This window comes from Equus caballus, chromosome 4 (assembly GCF_041296265.1).
Source record: "Equus caballus isolate H_3958 breed thoroughbred chromosome 4, TB-T2T, whole genome shotgun sequence".
Taxonomy (NCBI): Eukaryota; Metazoa; Chordata; class Mammalia; order Perissodactyla; family Equidae; genus Equus; species Equus caballus.
In genome coordinates this window covers 74,352,025-74,367,370 of record NC_091687.1, presented here as the reverse complement: position 1 = coordinate 74,367,370, position 15,346 = coordinate 74,352,025, and the positions used below count along the sequence as shown (strand labels likewise).

Here is a 15,346-nt window from a genome sequence, read left to right as displayed (position 1 = left end):
ATGCTTTTTGTGGCCAATGGTTTTGGATTCTAATTCATTCATACAGAGAGGAAAATACCAGTTTCCATTTGCTTAAGAAAAGTGCCAGAGGGGCTGGCCCCAAGGTGTAGTGGTTAAGTTCAGTGCGCTCAGCTTCAGTGGCCTGGGTTTGCAGGTTTCGATCCCAGGTGTGGACCTACACCACTTGTCAGCATGCTGTGGCAGTGACCCACATATAAAGTGGAGGAAGACTGGGACAGAAGTTAGGTCAGGGCTAATCTTCCTCAACAGAAAGAAAAAAGAAAACTATCAGAAATAGAACTCTCCATCTTTCTTTCAATCCCACTGGAGAGTTACTTAATCCCCCTCTTTAGAGGAGTAGTTTCCCTCCTTTGTTGTGTACACCTAAAAAATCAGGCAATTCGGGGCAGGGCCAGTAGCACTCCCCAGTCATTGTGTCAATCAAAAATCCACTCAAATTTCCAAATGCCACCCTAGCAACACCTGCCTCCAACTGAATCAAAGGGACTGTAATCTACAGAAGTCAACAACTGGTAGTGAAGTTTCTGGGCAAAGAGTTCTTTCCATGTATTTAAAATTCTTGACCTAATAAACTCCTTAGTCCATCCTACTAGCCAAACAAACAAAAGTCCTCTTGCCTAGTGAAATAACTTGGTTTCTCTGAAATTTCCATGAAAAATAAGCTGGCCCAAGAGAACAATAAAGATATATTTTTTTGTGGGCAAGGGAAGCTTTTCTTTAATAAGGAGAGAGGGGAAGAATTAAGAGATTGTTATTTTATTTATTTTTTTAATTAAAAATTTTTTTTTTAAAGATTGGCACCTGAGCTAACATCTGTTGAGATTGTTTTTAAATAATTATCTAGAATAGATAATTATCCAGCACCTAGCACACCCAGAGGTCAACAAATGCTTTTTGAATAGAACACAAAAGTCTCTGCCCTCAAGGTAATAGATAACACAATAAATGAGGAAGAGTGTGTGCATATCCAAGAGCTTTACATTCATCTTTTTTTTGGTCAAGATCACTGTGAGTTCTAGAGACACGTCATTCTTTTTTTTTTTTTTTTTTTGAGGAAGATTAGTTCTGAGCTAACTGCTGCCAATTCTCCTCTTTGTTGCTGAGGAAGACTGGCCCTGAGCTAACATCCATGCCCATCTGCCTCTACTTTATATGTGGGACGCCTACTACAGCATGGTGTGCCAAGCGGTGCCATGTCCGCACCCAGGATCCAAACCAGTGAGCCCGGGGCCGCCAAAGCAGAACGTGCGCACTTAACCACTGTGCCACTGGGCCGGCCCTGAGACACGTCATTTTTACTATATAAACATCTGACAAATCAAATTAAGTAACACTTTGTAAACCAACCATTTTAAAGCTAATCACTGCTTGAAAGTATCCCTCAGTTACATTTTGACCTTTATACTAACTGCTTGTTTAAATATTAGATGGCTCTTAGAAAGATTTTTATTTGCAGAAATGCAATCAAATTTTAAATTATGAAGAGAAAGCCTTACCAAATAATTGATGACATAAAATCGGTCATATTCTCTGTTCTTAGGATTGATCTTCCGATGCTGTTTTTTCCTCATATGATCTTTAAGCGTATTTTTGTCTCTGAAGGTCTTCTCACAGTACAAGCATTGCAAGCTAAAATAAATACATAAACACTGATAGATTAAAGAAGTCTCTTGGATAGTAGCTGAAATAGTCTTTTATTTTCTTGAAGTCTTATATTTATTCATTTTAGGTCATAGGGAATCTTCAAATGGGATGTGACATCCTTGTCAGAACTCCTCTCACTTTATTCATTTGGCTTTGTAGGATGCATGCTACAGTTTATTTTGTAGTTGGCTAAGTTGGCCAGCTTTGCTATGTAGTTAAAACTGTGCAAAGATAGTTAATATCCAAAAATTATTTTGGTACTTTACTAATCAAATTACCTATTCTAAAAATGAAAATATAGGTATGCTCTTCAAATAATTATAATGATAACTAGCATTGGCTACCTCCACTGAGTATAACAATTTGTCCATGGTTTGGCATATCCTTTGAGCTGACTTTCAGGGTTTGATTCCCAGCTCCAGTACCTACTAGCTATGGGACTATGTGACTGGGTTAAGTTACTTGCCCTTTCTGTTGTCATTCATTTTCTGACCTTTACAGTGAAGATAATACCTACATTTTAGAGGATTTTTATGATTACTTATACATATATATGCATATATAGTTTATATATTGAAGATTTAATACATCTACACAAAAAATATATATGTGTAATTTTTGTATATATGAATAAAGTATCTCTGTATAATTAACATATATAAATAAAATATCTAGCACAGTTCATAGCACACAATTAAGCGCTCAATAAATGGTAGCTTTTACTACTATCTTATCATTCTCATGTACTCTCTCCTTGAATATTTCCACTGACTGGGAATTCATTACCTAACGAGGCAGTAATTAACAGTTTTAAACAGATTACTAACAAAATGTCTTTCTTTTCCTAAACTGGACAGTTGATACTGCCAGTCATATCTACCCAACAATCATTAGAGTTCTACTTTTTGGAGTCACATAGATTAAGTCTAATCTCCCTTCTACATGAAAACTCTTAAATGAATGAAATTTGTTGTTTCAGTTCTGAATTTTTTTCAACTCTACTAAACAGCCTTTCAACTATTTCTTATGCCACAGAAATAACTATATGCTTTTACAGTAACCAATTTATAGGCGATAAGCTGATTAGGAATATTCATTATTGCACAAATTAGAATTTTGTGCTACCAAATTCTAGCACATTTGGTATTATTTTATAAATGAAGGGTCATTCAATAAAAGAGCGAAGGGACTTGTTTTAACATAGTGTTGATACCAGAATTTGAATTTAGAACTTTTTATAATTGATTTATATCACTTGATACTTTTTTAAAAACTTTTTATTAAGATTATAATAGTTTAAAACCTTGTGAAATTTCAGTTGTACATTATTGTTGGTCATGTTGTAGGTGCACCACTTCACCCTTTGTGCCCTCCCCCCACCCCGCCTTTCCCCTGGTAACCACCAATCAGTTCTCTTTGTCTATATCTTTAACTTCCACGTATGAGTGGAGTCATACAGAGTTCGTCTTTCTCCATCTGGCTTATTTCACTTAACATAATACGCTCAAGGTCCATCCATGTTGTTGTGAATGGGACGATTTTATCCTTTTTTATGGCTGAGTAGTATTCCATTGCATATATATATATATATATATATATATACCATATCTGCTTTATCCAACCATCAGTTGACAGGCACTTAGGTTGCTTCTGATACTTCTTTTTTAAGGTTACTGCTCCAAATGTTGTGGGCTGAGATACCACACTCTTTAGTATTATATTTAAATGAAGAAAACTAGGTTTGAGACAAAAAATCTTGTGCCCTTTCCTAGAAAGAAAATTGGATGGATTTTTGAAAGCCATTTTGGTGACCCAGAGAATTTCTTTCCTTATTTCTCTAAGTAAAGCTCTAGATACCAAAGGTTGCCAGAATATGACCTTGGGAAAAGCAGAGCATTACGATATATAAACGTGGTTAAATACTAAAAGGCAGAAGAATGTATACAGTATGTTATGTCCTGCATAAAGCTGAACAACATACAACAATTTGACAATATATTTACTTTACTAAATATGTAGAAAAATTATAGTGAAAAGGAAAGGAATTATAAATCCAAAATTAAGAACAGTGGTTTTCTGGGGAGATACTAATGAGGAAAGGCAGAAAGGGAGATTCAAAGGAATTAATAATGTTCTATGTCTTAGGCTAGACATTGAATATATTTTTCGTATCCCATGTAACATACATTACACGGTTATGTACATTGTTTTGTATATATGACACTTTTATTTAAAAAGCACCAAAAGGCAATATGATCTAGACAAAATGAGAACTCCTCCAACAAGAGAAATGAGAAAATTCCATTTCTTTAATTACTTCTAATTATTAATTTTTAAAAATTCAGAACAAAGTCCAAGATTAAAATAGCTTCAGGTCATGTTCCTTAAAAAAGTACTTACTTGTCAAGCTTTTTCTGCAATGTACATAGAAATTCGTTGCAATTAACAATGTTGTCTGGCAATCCAATGTTGAAAGCATGTTCTCTGGCCATGTGGTTCAAAAGAACAGATCTAGGAAGAAATTCAAGCAATGTGTATTATTTATAAATCATCTAGGAACAAATCAAGTCAGGAATAGCATTTGTATAATGATAACAACACTAATTAGAAGTATAAGCAAGTGTTAAACATGGAAACACACATTTGGGCTACAAAAGAGTGATATGTTACAAAGTATCTAAGTACATATATAGTCACACCAGTTCTTTAAAGAGAGTCCAAGTTTGTTCCACTATCTGCCAGTGGAAAGGGTTACTCTGCACAGGTGAATTGGGTTTCTGTCCTTTAAACTATTAAATAAACTATGCTTTGCCTACTTCTCTAATTCATCATGAGGAAGAGGAAGCAATGACTGCCCAAGAGAAATATGACCTGCTATGACCTGGGATTATAGACATTTAGTCAGTTTATCATTGGACAGACCTGGAACCCACAGTTCACACATCTATTTACACGTAAGGGTTATGATAACCTGGATACAGAATGACCAGCCTATTGATTAGTGTATGCCAAAAAGGAAAATTTTAATTTATGTAACTTTTACATAGCAAAAAAGACTATATGTAAAATACATTCTATTGGGCCTTTATCACAAGCTTAGTTCATAAAATAAAGGTGATAGGTTTTTGGAACTCATTAGTACACATACCATTGACAGTATAGTGACATGTTATACGGTTTATCTAGCTTATTTAGACATGTAGCTGGCCTCAAAAGAATTGTTTTTAGTGTTGTTTCCCCTCTAGAAAGGGAAATAAAGCAACTACTTCTAAGAAAATGTTTGCTGATCTTTTTTTTTTTTTTACTATGTTGGAGACACATTTATCAATCTCATAGTTAATATGCCCATTTGTCATTGATAACTTTGAATAAAACTAATATTTGGTGGAGTACTTCCAAGTGACTTTTGGGTCCACAGACACAGCTGGATTTTCCCAGGGGTTCTAGGCCTGAGGCCCAGTCTGTGGAAGGGTCAAGGTGGAAGCAGAGCTGGGAGTCTCTTGCAGGGGGTGGGGTGGGGTGGGTGAGTGGCAGGAGGTGTAAGGCAGAGGGTTGGAAACTTCCCCCACCCCCAAGGCTGTGATGAGGCAGGGTACAGTGACTCTGGATCCAAGGAGGTACTCCTTCAAGTAGCCTAGCCATAGTTATACCTGCCCAGAACTTCCAGGCCAAAGATCCAGACCCTAGATTGTACCAGGATGGGGGTCATAAATAACAGCTGGCTCAAGGGGTATGCATGAGTTGGGAGGTTTCTCTAATTTCCAGTCTATGTAGCATCCGGATCTCTTGTCTTCAAGGGTCACAATGAATGTACTCATGGGAGACCAGTTCTGCTCTTGATCGCTCTGGGGCCTAAAGGCCTGGTTTCTAGGGTCCGTAAGTTAGGAGATGGGAGCTAAGTTACTGTATTTTTCCTTCTCAAATACTTTTCCCTCTTTACACTGTAGGAATAAAGATTTCCCTACAAAGTTTAACACTACAGTTGCCTGAGGCAATACCAGTTAGGGTAAACAATAGGCTGGCCGAAAATCTAGGGAATGAGATATCCGTGGGGGACTTTGAAAAGTTCCAACATACTCCCAGGGATCTAGAAGACCATGCACACATGCAGGGCTGTGCATGTGCAGGAAATACTTGAGAAGACCCTAGCCTCTGACCTCTGGCTGACTGTGAGACTCTACCACAAGTAGTACGACTAGGGCAGAGCTGTAAGCTGACAGTGTTGAAGGTGTCCCTCAAGCCACATACCGAGCCCCTTGAAAAGGGCAGAAAATATACTGGTTGAAGGCATTTAATGAAATCTCTGTCTTATCATTAGCTGAACACTGAACTTAATTAAGCAGATAGTTCAGTGGCCACACACACCCAAGAACCCACTTTAGAGAATTAGTCCAAGAAAGTCACTAAATATACAAACAGCAAGAACAAACAAAAACCCCCAGTTGGAGGGAAAGAAGGAATCTGAATCTTAGAGTTACCACAGTATATTATTTAAAATGTTGAGTTTTCAACAAAAAATTATAAGACATACAAAGAAACAAGAAACTATGGCCCATTCATATGAAAAGGAAGGAGTCAATAGAAATTGTGCTTGAGGAAGCCCAAATGTTGGACTTACCAAAGACTTTACATCACCTAACATGAATATGTTCTATGAACTAAAGGAAACCATGCCTAAAGAATCAAAGAAAAATATGAGAATTTTATCACACGAAAGAGGGAATACTAATAAAAGATAGAAAATTTTAAAAACCTAACAAATCCTGGAGTTGAAAAGTACAATAACTGAAATGAAAAATTCACTAGAAGGACTCAAAAGAAAATTTGACCTGGCAGAAGAAAGAACCAACGACCTTGAAGATTGGTCAATTGAGATTTTCCAGTCTGAGGAATAGAAGAAAAAAGAATGAGGAAAAATTGAGCATTAGAGACCATCACGTCTAACAACATATGTATAATAGGATTCCCAAAAGGCAAGGAGCGAGAGAAAAGGGCAGAAAGAACATTTGAGGAAATAATGGCTGAAAACTTCCCAAATTTGATGAAACATATTAACCCAAACATCTAAGAAGCCCAACAAATTTCAGGCAGAATAAACCAGAGAGACTCATACCAAGACAAAAACTGCTGAAACCCAGACAAAGAGAGAATCTTGAAAGTAGCATGAGAAAAGTGATTCATCATGCACACAGGGTCCTTAATAATACTAACACAGACTTCTCATCAAAAATCATGGAAACTAGAAGGCTGTGGGATGACATATTCAAAGTGCTTAAGGAAGAAGACTGTCAACCAAGAATTCTATATCCAAAAAAATGATTTCTCAAAAACTGAAGGTGAAATCAAGACATTCCCAGATAAACAAAAACTGAGAAAATTCAGTGATAGCAGATCTACCCAACAAGAAACTAAAGGAAGTCCTTTGTCCTAAAATGAAAGGATGCTAGACAGTAACTCAAATCTACATAAAGAAATAAAGAACACTAGTAAAGGTAATTACATAGTCAAATATAAAAGGCAGTATGAATGAATTTTTGTTTATAACTCTTTTCTTCCCATATCTGATGTAAAAGACAACTGCATAAAGCCAAAATTATAAAACATGCTAATAAGCTTACAACGCATACAGATGTAATTTGTATAACAATAGCACAAAGGGGTGGGAAAGATTTTTGGAGCAAAGTTTTTGTACATTATTGGAATTACATTGGTATTAACCTGAACTTGATTGTTTTAAATTAACATGTTAGTTGTAATCTCCAGTGAATTGTAGTGAATGGTGAATGGGCCACTAAGAAAACAACTCAAAAAATACAGTAAAAGAAACAAAGAAATTAAAATGGTACACCAGAAGATATCTATTTAATACAAAGAGGGCAGTAATGGAGAAGGAGAGGAATAAGAAGACCTAAAACATAACAAAAACAAATAGCAAAACAGTTTAAGTAAATCCCATCTTCTCAGTAAATACATTAAACATCAACGGATTAAACATTCTAATCAAAGGCAGACATTAGGAGACTGGATAAAAAAACATGATCCAACTATATGTGTCTACAAGAAACCCATTTCAGATTCAAAGACACAAACCGGTTAAAAGAAATAGCTTTATACATTGCAGAGTCAAGAGGATATAGGAGAAAGAGTAGATGTAGGATAACAAAAAAGTATTTACTCCTCTATCCCATCCTTTATCTACTTCCTTCATCTTTCTATTCTTTTTATGTCTCTAGGCTGGGAGGACACAAACATAAGCCCAAAACACTGCTAACATAGTGCCTAGCTGGAATCAGATTGTATCTTTAATCTTTTATTATAAACTGACCTTTTCATAAACAAGAACTGCAGAAGGAAAGGGGACATTTTACAAAAACTAGATGCTGCTTATCTTTGTCACTGATTAATTTCTTAAAAACTTCATTTATTGAGGGCCGGCACAGTGGCGCAGTGGTTAAGTTCGCACATTCCACTTTGGCAGCCCAGGGTTCCCGGTTCAGATCCCAGGTGCGGACCTACGCACCGCTTGTCAAGCCATGCTGTGGCAGGTGTCCCACATATAAAATAGAGGAAGATGGGCATGGAAGTCAGCTCGGGGCCAGTATTCCTCAGCAAAAAAGAGGATTGATGGTAGCTGTTAGCTCAGGGCTAATCTTCCTCAAAAAAAAAAAAAACAAGAAAAAGTTAAAAGTCCAATGTCAAAATGAAAAAAAAAATTTCATTTATTAGAGAACACTGACATAGTCAATCAAGACTACTGAGGAGCTCACTTAATTCCCATGTGATCCCACTCAGAGAATACAGATACAGATAGAAAAGAAGAAGAGGAGGATTATGTTAGGAGCTAGAGGAGCACCAATGTTCAGTAGGTTGAAATACCAATATTACCAGAATTTAATATCATATGGACATATATTTAAATCATATCAATACTACATTTATCATGAGAACTTAAAAATATGATTTGCAGCTTCTTATATGTCAATACTAGGGATTCCTAACAATAATCACATGCTTCCTCGCTAGGTTAATAACAATCTTAACCTAAAGTCAGAGATATCCTGCTAAAAGGTTGTCAATAACAATGTTGGCTAAACTTTTGATAGTAGGTGGGTTTTCACTGATCCATAACAACTCTCACACTTGGTCTTCACTCCCATCACCATAAAGCTCTTTGAAAGCTCTGGAAGGACAGAGTTAGAGGCATAACCAGTGACCGTGGCACAGATTTTTCTCTATGCTAACTGATCTATATGAGAATCAAATCTTCATCATGGGTGTTTTAAACATTAACGCTTTAACCAAACCCTTTTCTAAATTCAAATGAGTAGCTACCCTCTCCTTTTCAATGTTTTTTAGACAACAATGTCAGTTACTGTGCTAAGCTGTTTTTTTTTTTTTTTTTTTAACTAAAGTGGGCAGAAGATGATATTTTTCTGATTGTCCACTGTATGTTGTCACTAAAACTATTTCCAGTTCCTAGAGGTTACAATTTCATGACTTGTTTTTAAGTGAATATACATTTATAAATATCACTACTGTATAATAGGAAATTTGTCTGGTTTTTGTCCCTGGTTCCTGGAATAGAGCTCCTAAAAACCCTTGTAATTTCTCTATGATAGGATTATCTTTGTTACGCCAACAAGGTGACTCATAGTGGACCCCTAGATAGCTTCAGGTCAAGAGAAAGACTAACCACAGGATTACAGGGCTGGAACTTTGAGCCAGCCTGACCTACAGAGAGGGGAGAGGGCTGGAGATTAAGTTAAATGATTTAATCAATCATGCTTACATAATGTAGCCCCATTAAAAGTTCTGGACACTAAAGTTCAGTGAATATTCCTGGTTGGTGAATACATTGATATGCTGGGAGAGTGATGTGTCCTGATTCCTTAGGGAGAGGGCACAGAAGCTCCGGTTCGGGACCCTTCCAGACCTTGCCCTGTATGTCTCTTCTTTTGGCTCTTCCTGATCTGTATTCTTTATAATAAAACTGTAATTGTAAGTATAGTACATTCCTGAATTTTGTGAGTCATTCTAGTGAACTATTGAACCTATGCAAGTTACTGGTGGGAATCTCTGAATTTGTAGCGAGTTGGTCAAAAGTGCAGGTGTCCTGGGGAACCCCTGAACTTGTGGCTGGTGTCTAAAGTGGGGGAGATCTCGTTGGGAATGAAGCCCTTAAATCTATAGAATCTGATGTTAAGTCAGTGTTAGAATTGGATGACAGTACACCAGTTGGTTTTGGACCAGTTGGGGCTGGTGACAGAACTCCCAATCCCCCAGTTTTTCTTCCTTAGATCTTTACCATTTTTAATATCCAAAAGTGAAACACCAAAACCTGCTAAAGGTTTAGAGGTAACAAGCTTATACAGAAGGGTGTGTCTGTAGAAGTCTGTTGCACATGGCCTTGCCTGCCAGCCAATTTAAGAATCCCCGTAACATTAAACAAATCTATTTCGGCAGTTAAAAAATCTATTCCCCTGCTCTGCCTAGAGTAACTACAGTCCATCTTTGATGTTACGCATATTAAAAAAAAATTACTGCTGATATATGAAAGAGTCCTGAGCCAACCCATGGAACTCAATTTATATAACCACTATGGATGTTTTGATGAGTTTTCAGAGGAAGAACAGTAACACTTAAAGACATGCGTAAAGACAAACCTGTTTCCAAGGAATTCCTCACTGCAGAACATACAAATGCCATGAAAATTGTTATCGTTTCGTTCTTGCTGCTGTTGTTCCAGAATTTCTTTCTGTAAAGTAGAAACAGATATGTGATATTATGTTTAATAAATGCACAGTTAGCTAGTGAAAAATGTCATAGTCTGCATGGGAGGAAATTGGGGTAGAAGCACAAAGAAGTATATGAGTGCTGACAATATTGCAAATTTCTCCATTCCTGTCCTTGTATCAAAACTTCAAGTCTACACTGTTAAATGCCTACAGAATACTCTAGTTGGATAGCTATGTAGCTCTCATCTGTACTCGATATTTTATTTAACCTTGTTAATCCCCAGTTTTTTCATTTTTAAGATGAAAATGAAAATATTATCTCACAGCATTGTTTATAGGATTAAATCAGATAATTTATGTAAAGAGTTCAAAGTGTGCATGGGTCATTAAATGTTGGATTACTGTTATCCAGCCAACATCAATTTCTACTGCTTATTACCCATCATCTCTTTGGTAACTACTGCCTGCTTTGTCTTCTGAAGGGATGTGAAAACTCTTTGAAGTCAAAAGAAAGTCTTTATGATGTTCTTCTTCTTCTTCTTTTTTTTTGCTGAGGAAAACTGGTCCTGAGCTAACATCTGCGTCCATCTTACTCCACTTTATATGTGGGATACCTACCACAGCATGGCTTGCCAAGCAGTACCATGTTTGCACCCGGGATCCAAACTGGCGAACCCCTGGCCGCCAAAGTGGAATGTGCAAACTTAACCACTGCACCACTGGGCTGGCCCCTTTATGCTGTTCTTTTTTTTTTTTTTTTTTAAGATTTTATTTTTTTCCTTTTTCTCCCCAAAGCCCCCGGGTACATAGTTGTATATTCTTCGTTGTGGGTCCTTCTAGTTGTGGCATGTGGGACGTTGCCTCAGCGTGGCTTGATGAGCAGTGCCATGTCCGTGCCCAGGATTTGAACCAACGAAACACGGGGCCGCCTGCAGCGGAGGGAGCGAACTTAACCACTCGGCCACGGGGCCAGCCCCTATGCTGTTCTTATATTACACTGGTATACTACTCTCCAGCTTCTCTTATAACAGGGAGCTCAAAATAGGAACTTCATAAAGTTTATTGCTGATTCTACAAATATTTATAGAAAAGCATAAAAATGAGCTAGTATCTAGAAGCTTAATAAATTCCATGTGGCATTTCTGGAACTGTATCACCAAACACCAAGAAATGTTAATCCACTGAAGAAAAAAAACATTAAGAAGCCACTAAGATAAAAATCAATACAGGGGCTGGCCTGGTGGCGCAGTGGTTAAGTGTACACGTTCTGCTTCAGTGGCCCGGGGTTAGCTGGTTTGGATCCTGGGTGCAGACATGGCACCGCTTGGAAAGCCATGCTGTGGTAGGCGTCCCACATATAAAGTAGAGGAAGATGGGCACGGATGTTAGCTCAGGGCCAGTTTTCCTCAGCAAAAAGAGGGAGATTGGCAGCAGATGTTAGCTCAGGGCTGATTTTCCTAAAAAAACAAAAAAGCCCAAAAAAACCCCACTTCCTTAAAGATTTTCAATAAAGTTCAATTATCAAAAAAAAAAAATCAATAAACTTCTGGTTTCAGCCACAATGGAATAATGAATGTCACACTTATCCTTCCTCTGTAAACTACTATAAAACAAACTGCTTTATATATTTTATCTATTTTCAGACATTGGAAAACAGACATTGGAAAATATCTTGAAAAAAATAATTGATTGTCAGTTTTCTGTTGGGTCGTATTTTCCAAAGTGCAACACAGTGAAGTTAAACCCAAATGAAGTGTAGCTACCTCACTGGGCGGAGAAAAAAAAAGATTGGAGTTCAGGATACTAAAGCAAGTGGAATGTGTGGGACAAACTACTAGAGAGAAGAGAGCTGCAGAGAAGGAGCTCAAGAAAACTGCACTGGGATTCTTTTAATCTTTGTCCAAATATTGAAGTGTACATGTATAGGGCAGGACCTCGTGAGGCCTGATAGAGGAGTTTCCAAGGGCTGTGAAGCTTAATGGAGATTCCAGAAGTTACAGCATTGGAATAGTTGGACTTGCAGGATGAAAAGACCTTGCTCAACACTTCAGGAATACAGCAAATATAAAAAAACACTTTTTAGTTCATTAAATTTAGGGCTTTGTGCTGGTATCATGTGGATGGATAAAAGCAAAAGAAATAGCAAGGGTAATGCTGATGTATCAATTTTAATTATTTTTTTTCTGTGTGAGGAAGATCTGCCCCCAGCTAACAGCAGTGCCGATCTTCCTCTACTTTGTATGTGGGATGCCTCCACAGCATGGCTGATGAGTGGAGTGGGTCCACACCCAGGATCTGAACCCGTGAACCCTGGGCCAAAGAAGCACAGCGCATGGAACTTTAACTACTCGGCCACAGGGCCAGCCCCCTAATTATTGCTTTTTAAGTTTAAGCAAATCTTACATAAAAACTGAAATTGACAGTAGAAGTAAAATAGAGATATTGGAAAAGGAAAACAACTTTTATAAACATCCATGATTTGACTAAAAAAACGCAAACATGTTTCAGAGCCCTATATCGACAACTTTGTTAGCAGCAAAAACAAAAACTCAGCAGATAAAGGTCTTGAAAAAGATCGCTATTACTACTCTGCAGTAAGGCTGAGCATGTACTTTCTCTGCCTGCTTCTCTTGTCAGCCCACATGACCTGTTAGTGCTCATTAAAAATCATCATTCTGGCTCCTATTTCTTAAGCTTGTGATGATATAACCCAAATTTGGCTAAAGAAAAATCTTACTCAACTTAATATTTCCCTGGTTTTGACTCAGCACAAACATAAAAGATCTGTGAGTCTAAACCAGAGTGATACTAAGCCATTTAAGGTTTTCTTTGGCCAAATTTAAATTTTATCAGCTGACCGTGAATTGCACATCCTGAGTGTAGACACTTGAAGTTGGAATAAAAACTGGTTCTTCTTAGGAGAGCCTAATTTACACTTGGGTAAATTAGAGGCAGCACAGAATAGACAGGGGAATGAAGAAAGAAGCTGCTTTAACGGCAAGTGACTGAAATCATGCTGTTCTTGTTTGTTCTGGGGCTCCTCTCACGTGGTGATGACGTGGTACAGTGGATTCTTGGCTAGTTTATCTGCGCTACCTAAAACCACAATAAGAGAAACGACAGCTCTGGAGTACCTGTGTTGTCTCTGATCTTGCAGGCTCTATACAACCTTAATTTTTACCTAAGTTCATTCTTTCAAGATCTGCCTTTTGTCCATTGCACAAACTCTTTTTAAACTCTTTCCCAGACCTTCTTCCAAGCTGAGCTGCTTAAACCGTTTGTTCTGCCACCTCTGCTGTTTATTCATTTGCTAAAAACTCATTTTAATATCATCAATGTCAGCAAGAGCTCTATAATTTGGGAAAATGGACACAGTGACTAGGTAGTTCAGTTTTAGTTGGGTTCTCTGCTCCAATTGCTGAGCTCCAACTTGTATTCTTGCCACGTGACTCTTCCGGTTGCAATACTGTGAATACTCTGACTATTCCTTCTTGGCTATTTTCCTGTCTCCTCATTAACATATTCTATTTCTACTAACTACATCTGACCTCTCTGGAAAGACTTCCTTTATGGCCAATCTTGCTCAGTACTGGCTTTTTAGAATTTGAGAATTGAAAGGGGACCTCATGAAACTATTTATGAACTCCCTACAAAGAGATGTTAGGGTGACTTGTTTAAAGCTACATAGCTATTTGGTGCCAAAGATGGTGATAGTTTCAGGACATCCCATTTGCTCCTTTTTTTCCCTCAGAATGTACCCACTGTAGCATAGGTAGACACATAGCATATAACAATAACCTTTCTATGTAGTGAACAAACAAGTTCAGAATCAAGGGGATAGAGACCTGGAGAGACAGAGTATGTTTCTTACAAAATATCCACGTGAAAGCTTCATTAGATGAGTCTGATGTGGATTAGCTTCTCAGTATTTGACTTTACAACACACTAAAATAACAGGACAGATAATATATACAAATATAATTATGCTTTATTCCTGACAATTAGAAAAATAGGTATTCTGGATAAGTAGATTTTCTAGATTGCAGAAATTTTAATTTGGTACTTAAAGGGTTAATAGTTGTGTGCAAGTTGGTTTCCAAGACATTTCTCATTTTTCTCTCCTTTCTAAACTCAAGATGTAATTTAACTGTTCTGTATGATGCAGAGTCCTTGCTATGAACAATCACTACTACATTGTACTGTAACATATATCTTACTTTCAGGATCTCTTTGCCCCTACAAATGACTCTAAACTGTTGGGCTCTTCTGGCTTGATTAACTTCTCACTCTTTTATGGCCATCTGTGTTTATCTCCTTTTATTCACTGAAGCTTTTCATCACTGTCAATGAGTCTACTTCTGTACCCAGGAACTGGCTCCCTCATCTACATCTCCTTTCCATTTGCTATTTGTTATCCTCTCTTTAGACCTCCTATTCTTCTCTTTAACCTAGAACAAACTTTAAGAATTCCTAAAATCCAGCTAAAGAAAAATAGATAGTCAAACTCTATGGATAAAATTAAGTCAAATACGTTTGGTACCCAAGAAAGAGTAGCTCCCGGTTATCTTCTTTGGATAGGCTTTGTGGCAGTTATTTTCATCTGATCTCTTATTTCTGGGTTTTCTGCTATTTGGATCTACTGAGGTTACTAGACACCAGACGGACAGGTTATAGATAAGACTTTCCCTATACGTACATTTTAAAAGTATGTTTACCTGATGCATGCCCAGAGGGATGGAAGTCAAAATTTGATTGTAAATGGACCTTGAAAAATTAGTCCATAAATATGTAATGGCTATATCTGAAAGTGAAACAACTAGAACTTGTACTTGACAAAGGCTTAAGTAACACTAAACAGCTCCTTGTTTTCTACTGAATAAAATCCACAATCTTTAGAATGGCATTCTCAATGCTTCGTACCTGATTCTAACCTAGGTTTTGAAAAG

General features: G+C 37.3%; 1 protein-coding gene across 2 annotated transcripts in view; it reads right to left on the bottom strand.

The window, feature by feature from the left end:
* The window catches only part of ZNF277 (zinc finger protein 277), a 118,300-nt gene that overhangs the window by 15,718 nt on the left and 87,236 nt on the right, over positions 1-15,346 (bottom strand). For both annotated transcript variants that reach the window (XM_001500504.7, XM_005609314.4), the window contains exons 5-7: positions 10,329-10,420; positions 4,066-4,176; positions 1,518-1,650 (exon numbers count right to left, since the gene is read on the bottom strand). In XM_001500504.7, the coding sequence (XP_001500554.3) occupies positions 1,518-1,650; positions 4,066-4,176; positions 10,329-10,420 (336 nt within the window). The remainder of the gene's footprint in view (positions 1-1,517; positions 1,651-4,065; positions 4,177-10,328; positions 10,421-15,346) is intronic.